The 23,568-nt window shown below is 41.3% G+C and overlaps 1 protein-coding gene and 1 pseudogene across 1 annotated transcript; both read left to right on the top strand.

Annotated features, from left to right (window-relative positions):
* The first annotated feature begins 2,715 nt into the window (after positions 1–2,715).
* LOC140845413 (olfactory receptor 7E24-like) lies at positions 2,716–4,392 on the top strand (annotated as a pseudogene).
* A 10,624-nt stretch (positions 4,393–15,016) lies between these two features.
* Positions 15,017–16,105, top strand: LOC108408778 (olfactory receptor 7E178-like). The gene has a single exon (XM_017679027.3). The coding sequence runs from the start codon at positions 15,017–15,019 to the stop codon at positions 16,103–16,105; it is 1,089 nt and encodes a 362-aa protein (XP_017534516.2).
* The last annotated feature ends 7,463 nt before the right edge of the window (positions 16,106–23,568 follow it).

Raw genomic sequence — 23,568 nt, 5'->3', positions numbered from 1 at the left:
TCTCAGCCCTAATGCCATTAATTTGAACATGCATTGGAAAATGCAGAAAGCCAAACACCTTCACCTGCCAGTTATTTCTCACTCATCACATCATTCTGGCAGAGCATGTGGGTTCCACCTCGTCTTGCTTAAAATCTGAATATTGCTTCCATTAGTACATCTTTAATGGAGCTGGAGGTGTGTCAAAATTCCTGCATGATGGAATCCAATTATTTCCGTGGGTACTTCGGGGGATTTTCACTGGTGATCCAAACATCCTGGGAAGATGAACTACTGTCTTTTTATATGTTTAAAGTCTGCACCTGTACAGCAGCTCTTGTGTATTTTCCATACATGTCGCTCCTTCATAAATCTCGGTATGTAGGTTATGTATGAAGATGCATTTGCTTGTTTCAGCCTTGGTTCTTACTGGAATCATCTGGGAAACTTCTCGATACTGGTAGCTGAGTCTCCCCAACAGAGGTTCCTGATTTCATTGGACTGGGGTGTGGCCTGAGCATGAGGAGTTTTAAAAGCATCCAGATGGTTCCAGTGTGGAAACTGACATTGAGACCTACTGATTGATGTAAGTCTGATCATTCCTGCAACGGTGGCTTAGATGCCTTAGGATACCAAGCAGTGTCCCGACTGCCCAGGGACAAACGCTGAAGAACTGAACGAGATTAGAGCTCTCAGGGGGAAGACATGAAGGGCCTAACCAGCAGACAATGTGTTTTTCCCATTATTCCTGATAATGATTTTCAACTATCTTCTATTTAATCCATACAGCTTGAAATAGGTTCTGGTTATGAATCTATGGTCTCTGCAAAAAACTCACATTCTATACTTTGCTTTCTGGTGCTGGGGTGAGGCTCTTGAAATCACTGCTGTATTTTCCATTTTTATTCATCTTAGATACTTTCAAAAGTGGTCAGTAAAATCGCGATGCTTAAGAGAATACAGTCAATGGTTCTGTAACATCTTTCTATGTTGACAGAGAGTAATTACACTAGTGGGTGATCTTTTAGTAATGTAGATAACTGTCATATCACTATGTTGTATACTTGAAACCAATATAATAGTATATTAAGTATAATTTAATGAAAAGTATATTTAAAAAACTCACTATGTCCTAAAAGCTCAAGTTATCCCTTTACATCTTTTAAGCTCTTGGCATGGCAGAATGCTTAAAGCCCTCTTGGATTTAACAGATCATATGTGTACATGGTAAGAAAACTGTAAATATCGATACAATTCTTGTCATCTGTTCTGAGTCTGACATCCTTTAAATAAATTATTTGAACACCATGAATACTTTATCTCGAATGCCTGCCTGGCCATTTAATTTTATGTGTACACAATGAGGCCATGGCCAGGTCAAGGGCAGGGACTGACTATCATTTATCCATGTACTAAGAATAGCACAGTAAGGGGTAGAGATTATGCACATCGCTACTCTCTACAACACTGAATAAATCATTCACCTTATCATAAGAAAAAGTGGAAACAATTTGACCTCTTTTCATATTTTCTTTTCTAATTCTCCAAATCCCTTGGCTTCATAGGCCTTTCTAAAAAATGTATGGTCTGTCTGTGTTTATTACCAGGACCCTCAAATGGGATCTGTTTTTCCTTAATAGAAACAGCAAGATGAAGCCTCAGAATAAAAGGTGGGCTTTGAAAACTTCCACATATAATAAAGGGATAAAAAAGTGAGGACAGTAATTTCTGAATTACACACCACACACCAAATGTGAGAAGATTCCTATTTCCTTCAAAGTTACTCATTGCTTAAGGAGGAACTGGGAAAAGCACAAAGCAATTTATGAATTTTACTACATGAACATAAGTATCTTTATTATTTGTACACTATGTCTTGTACACTCATCTTTGGTGATGAGTCTAATATCTGATCCCCTCTTCCCAGTGTGTGATGACTTCAGTTTCATATTATTTTTATTATTGCCCAAATATTTTAAAAAGCTCCAACCTTCACCTTCTTCCCTTCCCAGCCCACTTCTGGTCACTTGCCATTTGGCCAAGGACACTCACATTGGCAGGGGAAATTGGAAATTGGGACGAGAACAAAGAGAATATGTCACATTTTACTGCACAAACATAACTACCTTTGGTTTTCATAGTCCATGTCCTGCGAATTCCAGTTTGTCTCTGTCGTCTACTACAAAATAACTTCAGTTTAATAATACATTTTTCTCTGGACTAATCATTCTATACATCTCCCACCCAGTCTCTCCTCATGCCCACCTCTGCATACCTGCCATGTGCTAACCCATAAAGATACCCTCTGTCATTTATCCACACACAGGAAAAATAACATCCTTCCCTCCATGTCCGATCTGACTATTGTATATAATCTGGCTATTGTATATAATGTATATAAAGGGTGCACATTAACATTTTCATCCCATCACTTAATGACAAACAAATCTCCATGTTCCTCAGCAGAGAGGTGTCTGGGTCAGGAAGGCTACACGGAATGGATTTAGAAAGTTATAAGAGCCCGCTATCCACATACATCCCACTTTCATAAACTAGGGGAAAAAAACAGATAAACCAAAACCACATTTTATTAACATTTTCATTAGCTGAAAACACGAAGAAACCTGAAGACAATGCATACTCGAGTGTGTTGATTTCTCTCCAGTTAGCAGAAATAAGTGCCCCTGGGGACTTTTGTTAAACGTGGCCATACAATTGCTGCAGATTGGCCTGACGATGGAGAGGCCCTCTTGCTGTAACAGAAACCAGGGAGTCAACTTGAGCCAGCATGACCAGAAGCTGTATAGTGGGGTCTGCAGAAGTACTCAATGCAGAGGAAATTCTACCTATTTGGCAGGTGGTCTCCAAGGAAATTTTGTTGTGCAGTGAATTTGAGACACAACCTGTGTCTCTCTAGATGCTGGAGTCTGTGTGGTGTACCGTATCCGAGATGCTCCCATCGACCCCTAACTCCTGTCTTCATGCCTGCCCATTAAATGTGAGAAAATGAAAATGCTTATAAATATTCTAAATTCAGGGAATATCTCGCATTGTATTTGAATAAAATAAGTTATATATAGCCGCTTCTTAAGTTCTTTAAATTTGAATGACTTTTTTTTCTTAATGGGTGAAGAATAGTTCTTACTGTATATTTTTTCTGAAAGAAGTAGGATGTGTTTTAACTGTGATCATGGATTTGTTATCTCAGTGTTCTAGTTTCTGTGATCCTCTTCAGCTGAGTATTCTCTAAATTTCATGTGTGTAGAAAGGTGAATAACAGAAGCCAACGAGGAAAGAATTCTAGGCAGGTAGGATTCATCTCACTGATAAATATTGCGAATCACTGGGGTGTTTGACTCCAGGCTTGTATACTGGTTGGCAGGTGCTTGAACCCAACATATAGACACAGTAATAGATGCATTTTTACTATATTTTTTCCTTTTATTGAACACACCCCACTGTATTTCAAAAAGCATCAAAGCTACACCAGACCACAAAACTTCACACATGTCTCAGAATTCCTCCTTCTGCATCTCTTGGATGACCTGGAACTGCAGCCCATCCTCTTAGGGCTGTTCCTGTCCATGTACCTGGTCACCAAGCTTGGGAACATGCTTATTTCCTGAATGTCAGCTCAGACCCTCACCTCCACACTCCCATGCTTTTCTTCTTTTCCAACTTATCCTTGGCTGACATCGGTTTCACCTCCACCATGATACCCAAGATGGTAGAGGACATCAAAACTCACAGCACAGTCATCTCCTAGGTGGGCTGCCTGACTCGGATGTCTATATTATCATTTTTGGATGTATGGATGGTATGCTTCTGACTGTGATGGCCTATGATCTGTGAAGAGCCATCTGTCACCCCCTGCACTACCTGCTCATGTGAACACAAGCCTCTGTGGCGTAGCTGAAGTGTTTTCTTCATCAGCTTCTGTTCTCCCAGCTGCATACTTTGAGGATGTGAAAACCCACCTGCTTCAAGGATGTGGAAATTCCTCATTTCTTCTGTGCCCCTTCTCGATTCCTCCACCTCACCTGTTCTGACATCTGCACCAATAACTTAGTCATGTATTGTTTTGGTGCCGTCTCTGGGTGTCTCCCTATTTCATGGATCCTGTTCTCTTACTGTAAATTTTTCCGCTCCATTCATAGCATCCCCTCAGCAGGTGGGAAGTACAAAGCCTTCTCCACCTGTGGCTCTCCCCTGTCAATTGTTTGTTTACTTTGTGGAACAGCTGTTGAAGTTTCTTGGGTCAGCGTTGTCATCCTCTCCCAGGAAGGGTGTGGTGGCCTTGTGGATGTATCTGGTGGTCTTTTCCACAGTGAACCCCTTCATCTGGGTGTGAGGAACAGGGACACCCAGAGCTCCATATGGAGGTTCCTCAGCAAAACAGGCTCATCTCGGTAGGTATAGTCCTTTTTGGAGCGTAAGTTGAAAAAATCAGCAAAGCCAAACATGCATACCAGTGAATTCTCTTCCTGGGTCGTGTATTTTCCATAGTCATGACTTTCATTCCTGTCCATGTTTTATAGATGAGTGTTAGTTCTTTTAATTTGTCTTTAATTGTATTGGGTAATATTTTGGGATCCCTGGTCATCAGAATGAATGCACGAGAGACTTTTCTCGAAAACCTGCTATCCAGGTGAAATAACCTCTTTTTATATGCTGGAAATTTACATCCTTTCCCACAGTTGCTCATGTATTTTCCATACAAATTTTTCATCTGTCAAATGTATTCATTTATGTATTGTCTGAGGATGCAGTTACCTGGTCCTCAACCATGGATTTTATTGGCATCCCCTGGGGAGTCTTGTAAATACTGATGGCTGGGTCCCATTCCCAGAGATTATTTTTTAAATTTATTATTTGTTTAAGTATCATTGATACACCATCTTATATTGGTTGCAACTACACAACACAGTAGTTCAACAGTTACCCATATAATTATATCCTCACGCCCACTAGTGCAGTTTTTATATGCCAACATTGGGAGATGTTGCAGAATCACTGACTATATTCTCCACGCTACACTACTATCCCTGTGACCAGCTTATATTGTGACTGAGAATTTCTGTGCTCCTTTTGATTCAGTTGGACTAGTGTGGGCCTAGGAAAGAGGATAGTTTTACAAGCACCCAAGATCATTAAATTGTGAGTTCCTGAAGAGATCAACCTTAAAGGGCTAAATTATGAAGGAGCTTATTGTAGCTCCAGGTAATGTCATTTTCTTCCAATATTATCCTCAAATACATTGTCCGTCAGCACTGTGCTTTTTCGTTTGTGTTGGTTATTAAATTATTGTCTTTCTGCTCCAAACTCGCCCTTCTGTCCTTATCTTGTGATGCTAGGATGAGTCTCTTGAAATCACTGCTCTATTTTCCATCTGGCTTTATTGTTGCATACTTCCAATAGTGGTAAGTAATTTCACTACACTCTAAAGTTAAGTCCACTACTTGCTGTACACCCCTAAGCCCTTGGTATCTCTCGGCTTCCATCTGTGACCACGTTGCTCCATTTTTGTCTTTGTCCTTTGGCAGCCATTTGACCAGCTCCTTAGATTCAGTTACTGCTATTAAAATAATTGGCTTTTGTTTCTTTTCTTATGGACTGACTCCTGAATGATAAATCATAACATGAGGAGAAAGATAGGAGTTGAGTGCAATTGGAATATTGCAAAGTAAGCTCATAAAATGAAGGTGGTTTTAAATATACGTCTCTGTAAAGACCGCACAACTGCGACTCAAGTACTGATGTCATATTCCCAGTTTACATGTGGTTCTGATAATTAACTGTTTTGTTCCTTCAGTTTTTCCTTTGTTCTTATACTCCACAGATGAGTGAAATGATTTGGTATTTCTCTTTCTCCGCTTGGCTTATTTTGCTGAGCATAATACCCTCCAGCTCCATCCATGTTGCAGCAAATGGTAGGATTTGCCCTTTTCTTATGGCTGAGTAGTATTCCATTGTGTATATGTACCACATCTTCTTTATCCATTCATCTATTGATGGACATATAGGTTGCTTCCAATTCTTGGCTATTGTAAATAGTGCTGCGATAAACATAGGGGTGCATCTGTCTTTCTCAAACTTGAATGCTGCATTCTTAGGGTAAATTCCTAGGAGTGGAATTCCTGGGTCAAATGGTAAGTCTGTTTTGAGCATTTTGATGTACCTCCATACTGCTTTCCACAAAGGTTGAACTAATTTACATTCCCACCAGCAGTGTAGGAGGGTTCCCCTTTCACCACAGCCTCACCAACATTTGTTGTTGTTTGTCTTTTTGATGGCAGCCATCCTTACTGGTGTGAGGTGATACCTCATTGTAGTTTTAATTTGTATTTCTCTGATAATTAGTGACGTGGAGCATCTTTTCATGTGTCTGTTGGCCATCTGTATTTCTTTTTTAGAGAACTGTCTGTTCAGTTCCTCTGCCCATTTTTTAATTGGGTTATTTGTTTTTTGTTTGTTGAGGCATGTGAACTCTTTATGTATTCTGGATGTCAAGCCTTTATCGGATCTGTCATTTACAAATATATTCTCCCATACTGTAGGTTTCCTTTTTGTTCTATTGATGGTGTCTTTTGCTGTACAGAAGCTTTTCAGCTTAATATAGTCCCACTTGTTCATTTATGCTGTTGTTTTCCTTGCCCAGGGAGATATGCTCAAGAAGAGGTCACTCATGTTTATGTCTAAGAGGTTTTGCCTATGTTTTTTTCCAAGAGTTTAATGGTTTCATGACTTACATTCAGGTCTTTGATCCATTTCGAGTTTACTTTTGTATATGGGGTTAGACAATGGTCGAGTTTCATTCTCCTACAAGTAGCTGCCCAGTTTTGCCAGCACCATCTGTTGAAGAGACTGTCATTTTGCCATTGTATGTCCATTGCTCCTTTATCAAATATTAATTGACCATATATGTTTGGGTTAATGTCTGGAGTCTCGAATCTGTTCCACTGGTCTGTGGCTCTGTTCTTGTGCCAGAACCAAATTGTCTTGATTACTATGGCTTTATAGTAGAGCTTGAAGTTGGGGAGTGAGATCCCCCTTACTTTATTCTTCTTTCTCAGGATTGCTTTGGCTATTCGGGGTCTTTGGTGTTTCCATATGAATTTTTGAATTATTTGTTCCAGTTCATTGAAGAATGTTGCTGGTAATTTGATAGGGATTGCATCAAATCTGTATATTGCTTTGGGCAGGATGGCCATTTTGATGATATTAATTCTTCCTATCCATGAGCATGGGATGAGTTTCCATTTCTTAGTGTCCCCTTTAATTTCTCTTGAGAGTGACTTTTAGTTTTCAGGGTATAGGTCTTTCACTTCTTTGGTTTGGTTTATTCCTAGGTATTTTATTCTTTTTGATGCAATTGTGAATGGAATTGTTTTCCTGATTTCTCTGTCTATTGGTTCATTGTTAGTGTAAAGGAGAGCTACAGATTTCTGTGTGTTAATTTTGTATCCTGCAACTTTGCTGTATTTCGATATCAGTTCTAGTAGTTTTAGAGTGGAGTCTTTAGGGTTTTTTATGGACAATATCATGTCATCTGCAAATAGTGACAGTTTAACTTCTTGTTTACCAATCTGGATTCCTTGTATTTCTTTGTTTTGTCTGATTGCCATGGCTAGGACCTCTAGTACTATGTTAAATAACAGTGGAGAGAGTGGGCATCCCTGTCTAGTTCCCGATCTCAGAGGAAATGCTTTCAGCTTCTTGCTGTTCAGTAAAATGTTGGCTGTGGGTTCATCATATATGGCCTTTATTATGTTGAGGTACTTGCCCTCTATTCCCATTTTGCTGAGAGTTTTTATCATGAATGGATGTTGAATTTTTCAAATGCTTTGTCAGCATCTATGGAGATGATCATGTGGTTTTTGTCTTTCTTTTTGTTGATGTGGTGGATGATGTTGATGGATTTTCGAATGTTGTATCATCCTTGCATCCCTGGCATGAATCCCACTTGGTCATGGTGTATGATCCTTTTGATATGCTGTGGAATTCTGTTTGCTAATATTTTATTGAGTATTTTTGCATCTACATTCATCACGATATTGGTCTGTAATTTTCTTTTTTGGTGGGGTCTTTGCCTGATTTTTGTATTAGGGTGATGTTGGCTTCATAGAATGATTTTGCGAGTATTCCCTCCTCTTCTATTTTTTGGAAAACTTTAAGGAGAATGGGTATTATGTCTTCTCTGTGTTTCTGATAAAATTCCGAGGTAATTCCGTCTGGCCCTGGGGTTTTATTCTTGGGTAGTTTTTTGATTACCATTTTAATTTCTTTGCTTGTAATTGGTTTGTTTAAGTTTTGTGTTTCTTCCTTGGTCAGTCTTGGAAGGTTGTATTTTTCTAGGAAGTTGTCCATTTCTTCTAGGTTTTCCAGCTTGTTGGCATATAGGTTTTCATAGTAGTCTTTAATAATTCTTTGTATTTCTGTGGAGTCTGTCATGATTTTTCCGTTCTCATTTCTGATTCTGTTGATTTGTGTTGATTCTCTTTTTCTCTTAATAAGTTTGGCTAGAGGCTTATCTATTTTGTTTATTTTCTCAAAGAACCAGCTGTTGGTTTCGTTGATTTTTGCTCTTGTTTTATTCTTCTCAATTTTGTTTATTTCTTCTCTGATCTTTATTATGTCCCTCCTTCTGCTGACTTTAGGTCTCATTTGTTCTTCTGTTTCCAGTTTCAATAATTGTGATGTTAGACTATTCATTTGGGATTGTTCTTCCTTCTTCAACTGTGCCTGGATCGCTATATACTTTCCTCTTAAGACTGCTTTTGCTGTGTCCCACAGAAGTAGGTGCTTTTTGTTGTTGTTGTCATTTGTTTCTATATATTCCTTGATCTCTATTTTGATTTGTTCATTGATCCATTGATTTTTTAGAAGCATGTTGTTAAACCTCCATGTGTTTGTGAGCCTTTTTTTTCTTTGTAGCATTTATTTCTAGTGTTATACCTTTGTGGTCTGAAAAGTTGGTTGGTAGAATTTCAATATTTTGGAATTTACTGAGGCTCTTTTTGTGGGCTAGTATGTGGTCTATTGTGGAGAATGTTCCATGTGCACTTGAGAAGAATTTATATCCTGTTGCTTTTGGATGTAGACTTCTATAGATGTCTATTGGGTACATCTGTTCTAGTGTGTTGATCAGTGCCTGTGTGTCCTTACTTATTTTCTGCCCTGTGGATCTATCCTTTGGGGTGAGTGGTGTGTTGAAGTCTCCTAAAATGAATGCATTGCAGTCTATTTCCCTCTTTAGTTCTGTTAGTATTTGTTTCACATATGCTGGTGTTCCTGTGTTGGGTGCATATATATTTAGAATGGTTATATCCTCTTGTTGGACTGAGCCCTTTATCATTATTTAGTGTCCTTCATTATCTCTTGTTACTTTCTTTGTTTTGAAGTCTATTTTGTCTGATATTAGTACTACAACCCCTGCTTTCTTCTCACTGTTGTTTGCCTGAAATTTGTTTTTCCATCCCTTGACTTTTAGTCTGTCCATGTCTTTGGGTTTGAGGTGAGTTTCTTGTAAACAGCATATAGATGGGTCTTGCTTTTTTATCCATTCTATTACTCTGTGTCTTTTGATTGGTGCATTAAGTCCATTTACATTTAGGGTGACTATTGAGAGATATGTACTTATTGCCATTGCAGGCTTTCAATTCGTGGTTACCAAAGGTTCAGGGTTAGTCTCTTTAGTATCTTACTGCCTAACTTAGCTTGCTTACTGAGGTGTTATATACAGTGTCTGGAGATTCTTTTCTTCTCTCCCTTCTTATTCCTCCTCCTCCATTCTTCAAATGTTGTGTGTTTTGTTCTGTGCTCTTTTTAGGGGTGCTCCCATCTAGAGCAGTCCGTGTAAGATGCCCTGTAGAGGTGGTTTGTGGGAAGCAAATTCCCTCAGCTTTTGCTTGTCTGGGAATTGTTTAATCCCACCATCATATTTAAATGATAGTCGTGCTAGATACAGTATCCTTGGTTCAAGGCCCTTCTGTTTCATTGTATTAAATATATCATGCCATTCTCTTCTGGCTTGTAGGGTTTCTGTTGAGAAGTCTGATGTTAGCCTGATGGGTTTTCCTTTATAGGTGACCATTTTCTCTGTAGCTGCCTTTAAAACTCTTTCCTTGTCCTTGATCTTTGCCATTTTAATTATTATGTGTCTTGGTGTTGTCCTCCTTGGATCCTTTCTGTTGGGGGTTCTGTGTATGTCCGTGGTCTGTTCGATTATTTTATCCCCCAGTTTGGGGACGTTTTCATCAATTATTTCTTCAAAGACACTTTCTATCCCTTTTCCTCTCTTTTCTTCTTCTGGTACCCCTATAATATGGATATTGTTCCTTTTGGATTGGTCACATAGTTCTCTTAGTATTGTTTCATTCCTGGAGATCCTTTTATCTCTCTCTATGTCAGCTTCTATACGTTCCTGTTCTCTGGTTTCTATTCCTTCAATATCCTCTTGCATCTTATCCATTCTGCTTATAAATCCTTCCAGGGTTTGTTTCACTTCTGTAATTTCCTTCCTGGCATCTGTGATCTCCCTCCGGACTTCATCCCTTAGCTCTTGCATATTTCTCTGCATCTCTGTCAGCATGTTTATGATTTTTATTTTGAATTCTTTTTCAGGAAGACTGGTTAGGTCTGTCTCCTTCTCAGGTGTTGACTCTGTGATCTTTGTCTGCCTGTAGTTTTGCCTTTTCATGGTGATAGAGATAGTTTGCAGAGCTGGTACGAGTGACAGCTGGAAGAGCTTTCCTTCTTGTTGGTTTGTAGCCTTCCTCTCCTGGGAGGATAGCGACCTCTAGTGGCTCGTGCTGGGCAGCTTTGCGCAGACAGGGTTCTGCTTCCTGCCCAGCTGCAATGGAGTTTATCTCTGCTGTTGCTGTGGGCGTGGCCTGGCTCGGGCCGCTGCTCCAAAATGATGGAGCCCCATTGGATGGGGAGCGGCCGGGAGGCTATTTATCTCCATATTGGGCCTCTGTGCTCCCTGCTGCCCAGGGGGTTAGAGTGCCCAAAGAACCCAAGATTCCCTGCCTCTGGACTAAATGTCCTGCCCTGCCCCTTTAAGACTTCCAAAAAGCACTCTCCAAACCAAAACAACAGCAGCAAAAATAAATAAATAAATAAATAAATAATTAAAAAAAGAAAAAGAAAAAGAAAAAAGCACGATTTTCTTTGTCCTCAGGTTCCCATCTCAGGCACCCACTCACCGGTCTTGCTTCCCTCTTTCCCTAGTATTGGGATCCCTGTCCCTTTAAGACTTCCAAAAAGCACTCACCAAAGAAAACAATGGCCTCTCCCGTTTCTTTGTTCTCCGGTGTCGGTGTCAGGCACCCGCTCACTGGTCCTGCTGCCCTGTTTCCCTAGTATCCAGGACCCCATGCATGCACTGTGTCTGGGCTCTGGTTTGGAATCCTGGGGCTGGGTGTTCAGCAGTCCTGGGCTTCCTCTCCCTCCCTGATGACTCCTCTCCTACCACCCGGAGCTGGGGGGAGGGGCGCTTGTGTCCCATCTGGCCGGGGCTTGTATCTTACCCCCTTCACGAGGCGCTGGGTTCTCGCAGGTGTGGATGTGGTCTGGATGTTGTCCTGTGTCCTCTGGTATCTATTTTAGGAAGAGTTGTCTTTGTTATGTTTTCATAGATATACGTGGTTTTGGGAGGAGATTTCTGCAGCTCTACTCACGCCACCATCTTGGCTCTGCCCCCGAATGCTGCCTTTTTAACCAGGGATGATGCAGACAAATGAAGCTGTTCTTGCTTCCCTTTTGTGTCACAATTCTGGTTATTCCCAGGTGTTTTGTCCTGATGTGTTGCTGGAATTTCCTAAGTGACTCCCGAGCTACCCCAGAGCTGTTGTGCTCATGGATAGTTGTCTAATTGCTGATGTTTGTTTTTGGGATAAGGCTGGGGTCTCCTACTTCACCATCAAGGTTTTGTCAAATTTTCTTTGTATCAGTTAATGACAAATGAATCCCCAGATTCCTCACCCAGAGTCCTGTGGGGCAGGAGGGCTGCAGGGGCGGGACGCGGCAGCTTGCAAAGGACCATCACTACCACCAAACCCACTTTTTCAATTCAAGAAAAACCAAACGGGCAAAAGAACATTCATTTAAACTTTAGGGTCTGTCCACCCAAAGTAATTTAAAGAAAATATATTCTGGAGCAAATGAACTCTTCTGAATGGACAGAAATTGGAAGCTATTAGGGACATTTGCTGAATTTAGGCCAGAACAGCTGCAATTTGATGTGCTGTCAGTGGAGGGGCGCTATTGGCAGAAGGGAAACCACACTGGCTTCTTCTGGCTGCATGTCCGCAAGGAAGTTGATATCTGCAGAAATACCAAGTCAGAGGCAATTTCTACCCGGCTGCCAGTTACTCTGCAGGAAATTTCGCTGAGAGCACCAGGGTGTGACGGGTTTGGGGTTACCATGGGGAGAAGGGAGACAGCCCCAGCATCTTCTGATGCCTAGAGCCCAGTGCTTTGAGGGAGGGTGAGGCAGATTCCACTGTGATTCCTGTGCCTCCATCCCTTGCATTCACACCTTTGTGGAGACCCATCCCCTCAGGTGTGTCCTGGGCCTGCTGACTGGCTTCCAACAAGCACAGCATGGCAGAACTGATGGGATGTCATTTCCCAGATTAGGGCACAAAACAGATTGGCTTTCGTCTCCCAGGCCCTTGTTTCTGTCAGCTCTCTGCGTGCTCTGATGGAAACCAGCTGCCGTGTGGGAGCCTCGCTATGACAGACCCACGGGTCCAACACTGAGGAAGGTCCCAGGACAGTGGCGCACAGCACCTGTGTTCTCCCAGCTCCCAGGTGGGGGACCCGGAAACCGGTCCTTGCCCAGGCAGACCTGGAGGGGTCCCCACCCTTGCAGGCCTCCCAACAGCAGTCCTGTTCAACACTCTGGGTTATTCAAGAGGCGCAGGGAGTTATGAGTCAATGTATAAAAACCAGTAGTTTTCTAATATGCCAACATACATCAATGAAAGGGAAAAATTAGAACTTGGGTGGTCCTTTAAATAAAAGGGAAAAAACCCTAAGAAAGCGAAGTAGTTTCTCTTAGAGACAGATCTTAAGTCAGGAGACAGAAAACTTTTGATTTTGTTATGAAAGATGTAATTCCCCCTAGTTTACACTATTAATACAATGGACTTGCAAATATCAAGCTCTGGAACTCATCAATTAAACTGAAAAAAGTCTGCATTATGTGAAAATCCTTGAAACTGGGAATCAGAAGGGAAGTGTATAGATGAGTCTTCTCCTGAGAGGAGGTAGAGCCCAGAACCTTTTAACACATTCACTTTATCCTTTTCTTCTGTTAAGATCAGGATGTCCTCAGCGGTTGGGAGAACAGGGACCAATTTCACTTAATGATGAGCTCTGTGCACTGAGCTCCCAGGGCCAAGGAGGAGAAAACAATTATCCAGTGTCTCCAGCCTTATCTGGGTGCCAGTCTCGGTCACGCCTCATCCGTGTCTCATCATCTGCACACTGGGATTCATGCCTGAGTCTGTCTTCCTGTCAGTCCTGAGGACAGAGCCTCAGCACCATCACTGACCACGCAGGAGAAGGCACTGCATCCGGGCTCCTAAGTCATGACCCAGCTGAGGTACAGCACAGACCAGGGAGTGCCCGGGCAGGTGGTGGGTGCGGCAGGGGCTTTGGGAGCTGTTTCCTGATCAAGAAGACAAGTAGAGAGAGGTTGAGGTGGCCAGATGGGAGGGCTCCAAAGTGCAAAGTTTCAGCTCAGAAGCCGATGAGGCTCCTACACTTGTCTTTTCTGTTGGGGATTTCAGAACCTCATACAGAATCCCGCTCTCCTCCACCACCACGTCTCGCTCCCATGAGCATGGCCCAAGCCAGCGCAGGAAATGGATCTGTGCAAACCAGTTCTGAGCACCCCCAAATGAGCACGATTAGGATCATGATAGACTACCCCCACTATCACCAAACATTATTTAGGGTTTCTTGTGCCAGGCTCCGAGCTTTGTGCCATGGAGCTTTGATTTCCATCTGCCTGATCATTTCTAAGATGCAGGTGCACACATTGCTGTAGAGCTGACAAAATGAGCACAACATCCTTATTTAATCTGTACCATGATCTGGAGTAAAAATGGGAGAAGTCAGGTTTGGATCTGAGTGGCCAGGCTTTATTCACAGCACATAAGGTCTGTTAATGTCTTCACACAATTTAGTTTGCAGTGGCTATTGAGCCCTTGAAATGTGCTTAGTCCAAACTGAGTTGTGCTGTTAGTATAAATTTTGTGTCTTGCTGAAATCATCATATTCTTGGTATAGTGGCTTCAATAAAATGTTGAAATTACACACCAACCAATTTATTCAATGCTTTCCTTTCTCCTTCCAGGTGTACTCCAAGCAGAATGCCCACAGGGAAACTACTGGGTTTCATTCATTTCTTATTCTCCAGCATATACACAGTGGCTGGCACTGAGTAGTCCCTGAAAAAAAAGATGTATATATATATGGGTTACCCTTCTCATTCACAGAAATGCAATGCAATCTGTACAGCTTGCACACACACTGGGGGCTTAGGAAAGCTCTGTGCTTTTCTTTTTCTCTTGTTATTATTTGTCTTTTAATAACTGGGTTTATTTCAAGGGAAGGCTTCTTAATATTTAGAAATATCTTACTCCAGACAGCCTCCAATCAGTATGTTTAGGACTCGCGACTTCCTCCATGATAATGGTTGTTCTATAGGAATTCTATACTCTGTGCTTAAATCAGGTTTGATTGAGCCCCTGCACTGTGCTACCAGGGTATTTCTCCTCTTAATCCCGAGGACCTGGGTATTTCTCCTTTTAATCCCTGTCTTTGCTCTGACAGAGGAATGCACAACAATAGCTGCAGAGATATTTAAAGATCCTGTTCTACTGATGGACTTTTTAAATCTCTATATATCCTTGTGCCTCTAATTTCTTTGACCCAATCTTTCCAAAGTGGACACACTTAAAAACAGGGGATTGGAACAAATACCGGTGAGAAAGGAGTTCTAAGAAGAATGTGTTTGCTACAAATGAGAGATTTTGTTAATGGGGCATGGTCCTTACATGTGAAAACTTTATTTGTGAATCATTTGAATTCAAAATATAGACAGACTGTTGGGTACCTGGAAACTGGTTCCATTTATATCAGCTTCCATCTTTATTTCATAAGGTGTCTCTGCTATGTGGAACCACAAAATCTAACAGGTGTCGTGGAATTCCTCCTCCTGGGATTGACAGAGGATCCAGAGCTGCAGCCCCTCCTCTTCGGGCTGTTCCTGTCCATGTACCTGGTCACCATCCTGGGGAACCTGCTCATCATCCTGGCCGTCGTCTCTGACCCCCACCTCCACACCCCCATGTACTTCTTCCTCTCCATTCTGTCCCTGGCTGACCTCGGTTTTACTTCTACCACAGTCCCAGAGATGATTTTTGACATTCAAACTCACAACAGAATTGTCTCCTATGTGGGTTGCCTGATTCAGTTGTCTTTTTTTAATCTTTTTGGATGTTTGGACAGTGTAGTCCTGACTGTCATGGCCTATGACCGGTTTGTAGCTATTTGTCACCCCCTGCACCATGCGACCATCATGAACCCCCGCCTCTGTAGCCTGCTGGTCCTGCTGTCTCTTTCGATCAGCCTTTTGGACTCCCAGCTGCACTGCCTGATGGTGTCACAACTTACCTTCTGCACAAAAGTGGAAATTCCTCAATTCTTCTGTGACCCTCCACAACTCCTCAAGCAGAGTTGTGATGATATCTCCACCAATAACATATTCACCTATCTTATTGGTGCCATCTTTGGGGGTGTTCCAATCTCAGGGATACTTTACTCTTACTACAAAATTGTTTCCTCCATTCTTAAAGTCCCATCAACAAGTGGGAAGTACAAAGCCTTCTCCACCTGTGGCTCTCACCTGTCAGTGGTTTGCTTGTTTTATGGCACAGGACTTGGGGTGTACCTCAGCTCAAGTGTCTCACATGCTCCCAGTAAGGGTGCAGGGGCCTCAGTGGTGTACACTATGGTCACCCCCATGCTGAACCCCTTCATCTACAGCCTGAGGAACAGGGACCTCAAGGGGGCCATGCAGAAGCTCCTCAACAGAATAGCCCCATCTTAAACTTCGACCATTTTTTTCTTTGGTCTGGAGATTAGAAAAGACAGTAAAATCAAACATCTGGAATTGTCAAACATGCCTGCTTGGTCACATGGTTTTTGTAGCTCATGTTCTTCATTCCTTTGGTTTATCTTATCTGAAAATTGTATATTTGACACATATTTGATGGGATTAAGGTAGTATTCTGGGATCCCGTGTATGCCCAAATCACTGCTGAGTGGAATCCTATTACACCTATGGAATCTTCTGCATTTGTCACCCATGACCCAGGCACCCTGCAGAAGTTCACAACTCTCTTTTTAAATATATATCCAATTTATCTCAACCATTTTCACTCTATGTCTATTTTCTATAAAACTTTGGCTTCAGTGAAATCTATTGATGCTGGTTGCACAGGAGAGCCTATATGTTAGAAGCGACTGATGAACTTTAAAGCATCTTCCTGAATCCCACCACCAACGATTAAGATTTAATTAGACTGGAGAGTGGAAAAAGTGTGGACATTTTTAAGAGCACCCCCATTGGGTCAAAGGTATAGCCAAGGTGCAGCACTCTTGGATTTTCTCAGATGTTTCATTCAAACATGACTTGTGTTTGGGTTCTTTACTGGTCACAATCTCATCCTAAAGACCATCATGTGGTCAGAGCTCATAAAGGAGAAGATGTAAAAGCATTTGCCTTAACAACAGCCGAGGTGATTTTTCTCAAAAGTTCTGGTGTCATGTTTTCACATCTTCCTCCAAGCTCTGCAGCAGATCATGTCTACATACAGGTTTATAAAGCTATTGTGATTGTGCTCCAAACTTACTTTTCTATACTTAAAGTTGTGATGCTGTGGTGGGACTTGGAGTCTTCAGACTACTGCTCTGATTTTCCTGGCTTCTTTTCAGGTTCTTCCAATAATGGCCAATAAAGGACACCACGCCCTAATGCCCAACCACTTCCCTATACACTTTAGCCGATGGGGCTGTCACTACATCCTTCAGTGATGACTCTGTGTGACCACATTTTTTCTTATGTGCCTTTCATCTTCCATTAACTATTTAGCCATACTTATATTAAATTACCTTCATTAAAATAACCAGTGTGGCTCTTCTTTTTCTTGATTGAACCCTGACTAATAAATCAGAACATAGGGAATAAAACTATATTGTGAGATGCAATTGGAAGGTTACAAATTGTGCTCAGGATAAAAAAAGTGAGTTAATGATATGTCTTGGTCAAGGGTATACAACTGAGGTCATAGTAGTGGTGTACGTTTCCAGTGGCTGTGTGGCTCTAACTGTGGCTGTAGACTGTTGTCATCCAAGCCATTATGATAAAATTACACTCTTATCTTCATTTTTGTTACTCAAGGATAGCAAAGGACCATGACCTCAGCAAAGGGAACATCTTCCCTGTCATTGTCACTGCCTCCTTAGGATTCCAGTTCGTACATGTTTCTTTTTCTTCTATTAAGATCAATCTGTCTTTGAGCTCCTTCTGTTTTCTGCTACACACCCAGGCACCCACATACACATCAACCTTTCCTTTAGAGATGCTGCACACAGTTTCTGAGGTAGCAATCTGGCTTTCTGAGAAGCTGTCACATAACTGGTTGAATGAACTCTGCCTTTTACCATGAAACTAAATTGCCTACAACTTCACTAGGCAATGGGCTCCTCCCACTATGAAATGACTTCAGTTAGATATCGTGAAAATTTAATATTAGATTTTTCTTCCTATCTGTGCATTGTAGAATGTCTTGACACTCACACCTCCTTCTCAAATTGTTTTCTATTCTCCTGACACTGGGTCATGTAAGCTTCCTAAATTTTCTTTTGCCATTTACAAACACAGAGGGAGCACACTTTGGACCATTTGCAAGTTAATTGGGTAAATATTCAAGTTTTCTTCCTATCAGGTAATGATAAATCAATCTCTGAGCTTCTCATACAGAGAAACCTGAGCAGAAGGACTGCAAAGATAAGGTAATAGATAAGATAAATCATACATCACTTTTATTTCACTAGATGAGCCAAAATCACATATTGGAAAAGACCTTGAGAGTTGGAATACAAAGGTTCTTAAGAAAGTATATTTGGAGGCAGATGAGCCTAATCAGAATCCTCTAGAGACGCTTATGGAACTGGTCCTGAACTAGCGGTGGCTTCTCCTGGCAAAGTTGAAAGCACCTGTTTGTATATAGAGAAACCAGGGGGACTTCCTATGGCAGGGCCAGGAGCACCGAGGCAGGGCTTGCAGAAGTACTAGAAGTGTAAGTTCTTCCATGTGCCAGTTCTTCCCTAGGAAATTTTGTTGAGAAGATGGTGACATGAAGGTTAGTGTCTGTTAGAAAGAGAGAATCTCTGGGGTCTTGTGCTCAGAGTTGAAATTCCTGATAGCAGGTCAGGGCTTGTGGGTGCAGAGCATCTCAGATGCTCCCTATGAGTGCTGCCATCCATATTCAAGGCCATGTGTGCACCCAGTGATTGGAGTGTTCCCTAGATCTAGAGACTTGCATACGATGAATAATACTTGGGAAAATATTGCAGTGTCACTCCAACTGTAATGAGTAAAAAGGCTCAGATTTTCAACTTGCCAGCCTCTATTACTCTGTCACAACTCATTCAGATGGGAGGCAGCTGCCATACTGTCAGCTGCCCAGTGGAGAAGCCCTTGTGACAAGAAGCCGAAGGATGTCTAGTGCCCACTGCCCAAGAGTAACAGAATCCTGCCATTTTCAGGTGAGCAAGCTCGGAATCAGAACCTCTTATAATCGAGCCATGAAGTGACTACTGCCCTAGCCTACATTTTGACTGTAGACATTTGTGACTTCCACTCGAGTACATAGATAGTTGTCTAATATAATAGCATGCATCAATTTGCAAGAAAAATGAAAACTTGGGCTTTTCTCCAATATGCATTGTTTCACCGGAAAGGCCAAAATATTAAAAACAGCAAAAATATAAAAATTTTTTTAAAAATCCACCTCCAATTCTAACAGGTATACCACAAACCAGGACTGCACAAAAGAAAACAGAAGGTCTTCTTGGAGGAATAAATCTCAACATAGGAAAAGGAAATATAGTAGATTCCTAGGATAAGAGATCAAAGTCTCTCTAAATCTCATGATTAATTCAATGGAGTTGCAGATTCAGGTGACATATCGTTCCCTTTTTACTGAAAAAGTATGATTGTTATAAGACCCCTGTAACTTGGAAGTCAGAGGAGCAGAGGACAGGTGAGCTTTCTCCTGGGAGACGGGTCCAAACTCCCCAGACTCTCCCAAGCACGCTCACTTTTCTCCATTCCTCTTCCATTAATACCTGCAAGTCCTCGGAGATTGAGAGAACAGGGACCCATCGGGGTGGTTATGAGCTCTGTGCCCTGAGTCCCCGAGGTCACACAATGGTAGATGATAACCCTTGTCTTCCTGCACGTCAGGTTGCTGGTTCCAGTCCAGTGGGCCTCACAGCCGTGTCTTCTCCTCCCAGAATCGTTGTCTGCCTGAGCGGGTCCCTGCCTGGGCCCGTCTCCCTGCTGGTCCTGAGGGCAGGGCCTGCTTTTCCATTGCCTTCCAGGCAGGAGAGGGATTGTTGGCTCATCAGCCCTTGGTCATGCCCAGCAGAGACGCAGAGCAGCCCAGTGAGTACTTGGGGGACACTGGATGGAGAGGGGCTAGAGGAGCATCTTTTTCTTTATCAGGACAAGCATTTGGAACAGCCATAAGGAAGGGCACCAATATGCCACCTTCCAGTTCAGAGGCCAGGGAGATTGAAATCCCTGGTTCTGTTGGGGGCTACAAGAACTCATGCATGCTTTTGCTTTCCTCGCACACTGGTTGTAGCTCCGGCAGACATCTCTTCCCCTGCCCCACCCCAGATCAGGAACTACTGCCCACTAAGCACTGAAGTGATTGTGAAGGTGGGGATCATGATGGTGGAAATGATGATATTAAGCACACTATGCTGAATCTTTTACCAGAGTTTCCAAGTATCAAGCTCTGAGCTGGTTTTTAAAAATGTAGCTGGTTACCTTTAACCTGCATAACCACCTCCAAAAAAGACTGGCATTAGAGTATTATCATGTTACAGTGAAGGACAGGAACATAACTGTGTGTCTTGGGCAGAAAGGAGTGAAGTCAGGTTTGAATCCAAATGTCAGACTCCATTCACAGGACATGTGATAATATTCTGGCTATTCACTCAGCCTGGCATTTCTCTTTTTAGTCTTTTATAGGCAGATACCCACTCATCACTGTTCTCTTCCTTTGGGTGTCATTCCCTGTTAGACCCCATCAGAGAGCAGTGTGTCGTCCCTGATGTATCAGCCAAGGTAGGTCACCTGAGGTCATATGTGGAGGCCACAGAAAGTGCTGGAACATGATAATTTGGGGAAGCCCCCTTTTGCTGTGCTCCTTCGGTTTGTTCCAATTGTCTCCCTACTGTATTCTTGTAATTTAACTGCTGCCAATCTCTAAGGGAGACATGAAGCTAGAGTGCCGGGTTACATTCTTAGGAAACAATGAAAAGGCGAACCTCAAGAAATTTAGAGCTCTGGGCCTCTGCTTAAACCTTCTGATGTACATATGGACACAGAATGATCAAACTCAGTACGTGGGCCTCAGAGATCCATGTAATTTTAAATCTGTCTGATCTGTTTATTACTCACTGTGACACAGGGCACGTTTCTCTTGAGATATCAAGTATCTCTGAGCATCAGCATTGTCATCTGAATTGATCTTCAGTTGATACACCAGCACTTTTTAGGAATTAAGCATAGTGACTACGGAATATGTGAGCAAATGCATGGTGGGTCCATGCAGTAAGGGTAAATTATGTTTTAGACATTATTATTATTGTCACTACATGCCATATAATCAAGTATCACTACATCTTCATAATATGCTGTATTATGAAGGTTTGCTTTTCTTCAGATCCTTGAGAAACATTTTAGTTTTGTAAGCTTTATGCAAGTGCATTCTGAGCACCTGGATTGAAACAACTGAATCTCATTCATTTCTGATTCCTCAGAGCATACACCTTGTCTGGCACTGCGTAGGCTACAAGGACAATAATCTCTATTAAATATTTATTAGATGCATCCCTGGTTCCCAGGAACAGAGCCTCAATACGGCCACTACACACTGTGTGTTTTCGTTCCTTCCAGTGATGTCCCACAGCACTAGACGAAAGATAACACACTGCTGCGTGTATCTCTGTCACAGATGTCCTAGGAGCCCTGTTATTTTCCATTTAATGGAATCAACAGTATTCCATTAAAAAATGTGGCTATTTTCTTAAAAAATGAAAGTGTCAAAAAAGAGTGAGAGAGGAAGGGAATAAATCTTATTGCAGGGCTGAGATACATTTTAGAACTTCTGGTCAATCCATGAATGAATTCCCTGGGATATAACAGACTTCTACTTCTCTGCCATGTAATTTGAATAAAAGGCCATTAAACCTTTCTTGGGATTGTGTTTTAGCAATAAGCCTACTTCTGCAGTAACAATTCAAATTGTGATTTGAAAACCATGACTGAATCTTTACCAAGTGCTAACCTCTGTTAGGTGCTACCGATGTCCCAGAGCTGGGAGTCAGCCTCCGGGTGTCCAGGTAAGGGACACCAGCACTGGGAGCTGGAGAGAGTTACCCACACTCCACATGTGAAAGATGTAGGACTCCTCTATAGGCCTCCTGATTCCCATCTGAGGGCTCTGTGCCCCTCACCAAAGCAGAATGATCATGTTCTTTTCAAACCTGTCTTACTTGTAAATGAGCAAATGCAATCAGAACCATTGATTCTTTCCCTTGGGTTCTGTAGAGGAATGGGCCAAGGGTTCATGGGGACCTTTATTGCCTGACTACTGTAGATCACAGAGTTTCTATGCACAGCCATGCACCTTGTAAACCATTTTTGGAAATCTGAGGTGTGGAAATGTTATTCCCTGTACAATATGTGAATTTTCATGAAGACCTATCATGGAAAGATAGATTCATTGCTAGACAGATCTTTCTCTTTCTATGCCTTGACAACAAGAGCATATAGTGGAATTTGTCTGACTTTCCTATTGGAAAAACACATGTTGATAATTCATAGTGAAGTTGCACATTGCCAGTTATTGAAAATCAATTCTCTTTCATGCATATATTTTAGAGAAGTTGTCACTGTGTGCTAATGAAGGAGGCACAAGAATTTTCTTACATGTATCATAATAAAGAATTGATGAATTAAATTTAGTTTTCAAATAATATTATGTATCATTCAAAGTGTTTGAAATACATATATGTACTTCACAGAGAGTCTTAAAACACTGTGTCGCTGCAAATCAGAACTCAGGAACAATATATGTACAATGATAATATTTAGGTAAGGTTGAAGACAACAGTTGACGGGCACATAAAACAATTATGCATTTTAGCAGTATTGAAAAGAAAACACACCCACCAAATTCATGAAAAGTGTTTGCTTTTGGGCAACTGGAGTGCCTAAAAGTGGAATCATGTAGGGATGGATATTGTATATGGCATTCAATGGAATATTATTCAGCCTTTCATGTGATACATGAATGAACTTGGAGGATGTTATTCTAAATGAAATTAGCCAGACATGGAAAGACAAACAATGCATGATTTTACTTATATGTAGAATCTAAACAAGTTGAACTCATAAAAGGAGAGATCAAATGATAGTTACCAGGGGCTTGGGTGTGGGGGAAATGAGGAGATATTAGACAAAGAACACAAAGTTTCAGTTATGTATTTTTTACCCCTACCTGGGAAGACATATCAAGACAAAAAATTGCTAATGCTAATATTCCAGTTTACTGCCTATATATACACAATGCAATATTATTCAGCCATGCAAAAGAATGAAAACTTGCCATTTGCAACAGCATGGATGGACCTAGAGGGTACTATGCTAAGTGAAATAAATCAGGCAGAGAAAGACAAATACTATATGATACCACTTACATGCAGAATGTAAAATATAAACAGAACAGAAAGAGAGTCATAAAAACAGAGAATGAACTGGTGGTTACCATAGGGGCTGAAGAGGGGATGGGCAAAATAGGTGAAGGGGATAAGGAGGGACAAACTTCCAATTACAAAGTAAATTAGCATAGGGATGAAAGTACTGTGTACAAAATATAGTCAGTAATATCGTAATGTCTTTGTATGTTGACAGATGGTGATTACACTTACTATGGTGTGCATCTAATATAGAATTGTCTAATCACTGTGTTGTCCACCTGAAACCAATGTAATATTTTGCATCAATCATGCATTTAAAATATTTATTACACCTTGTATTTCACACAATATACAATGTATGTTAATACCAATATATTTTACACTATGTATTTATAAAATATATATTGTATGCATTAAATGGTATATATGTATTTATAAAAAATATTAAAGATGTACAATTAGCTCAGTACCTGTATTTTTGTTTTGTTTATTCTAACTACATCTTTTTTT

The sequence above is a fragment of the Manis javanica genome, chromosome 13 (genome assembly GCF_040802235.1).
Source record: "Manis javanica isolate MJ-LG chromosome 13, MJ_LKY, whole genome shotgun sequence".
NCBI lineage: Eukaryota > Metazoa > Chordata > Mammalia > Pholidota > Manidae > Manis > Manis javanica.
The sequence above is the reverse complement of the archived record's forward strand: the minus strand, read 5'-3'. Positions and strand labels throughout refer to the sequence as shown.

Bases quoted from the DNA above. Each gene is read 5' to 3' on its own strand.
- LOC108408778 (XM_017679027.3), top strand. From the start codon at position 15,017: ATGAGAGATTTTGTTAATGGGGCATGGTCCTTACATGTGAAAACTTTA.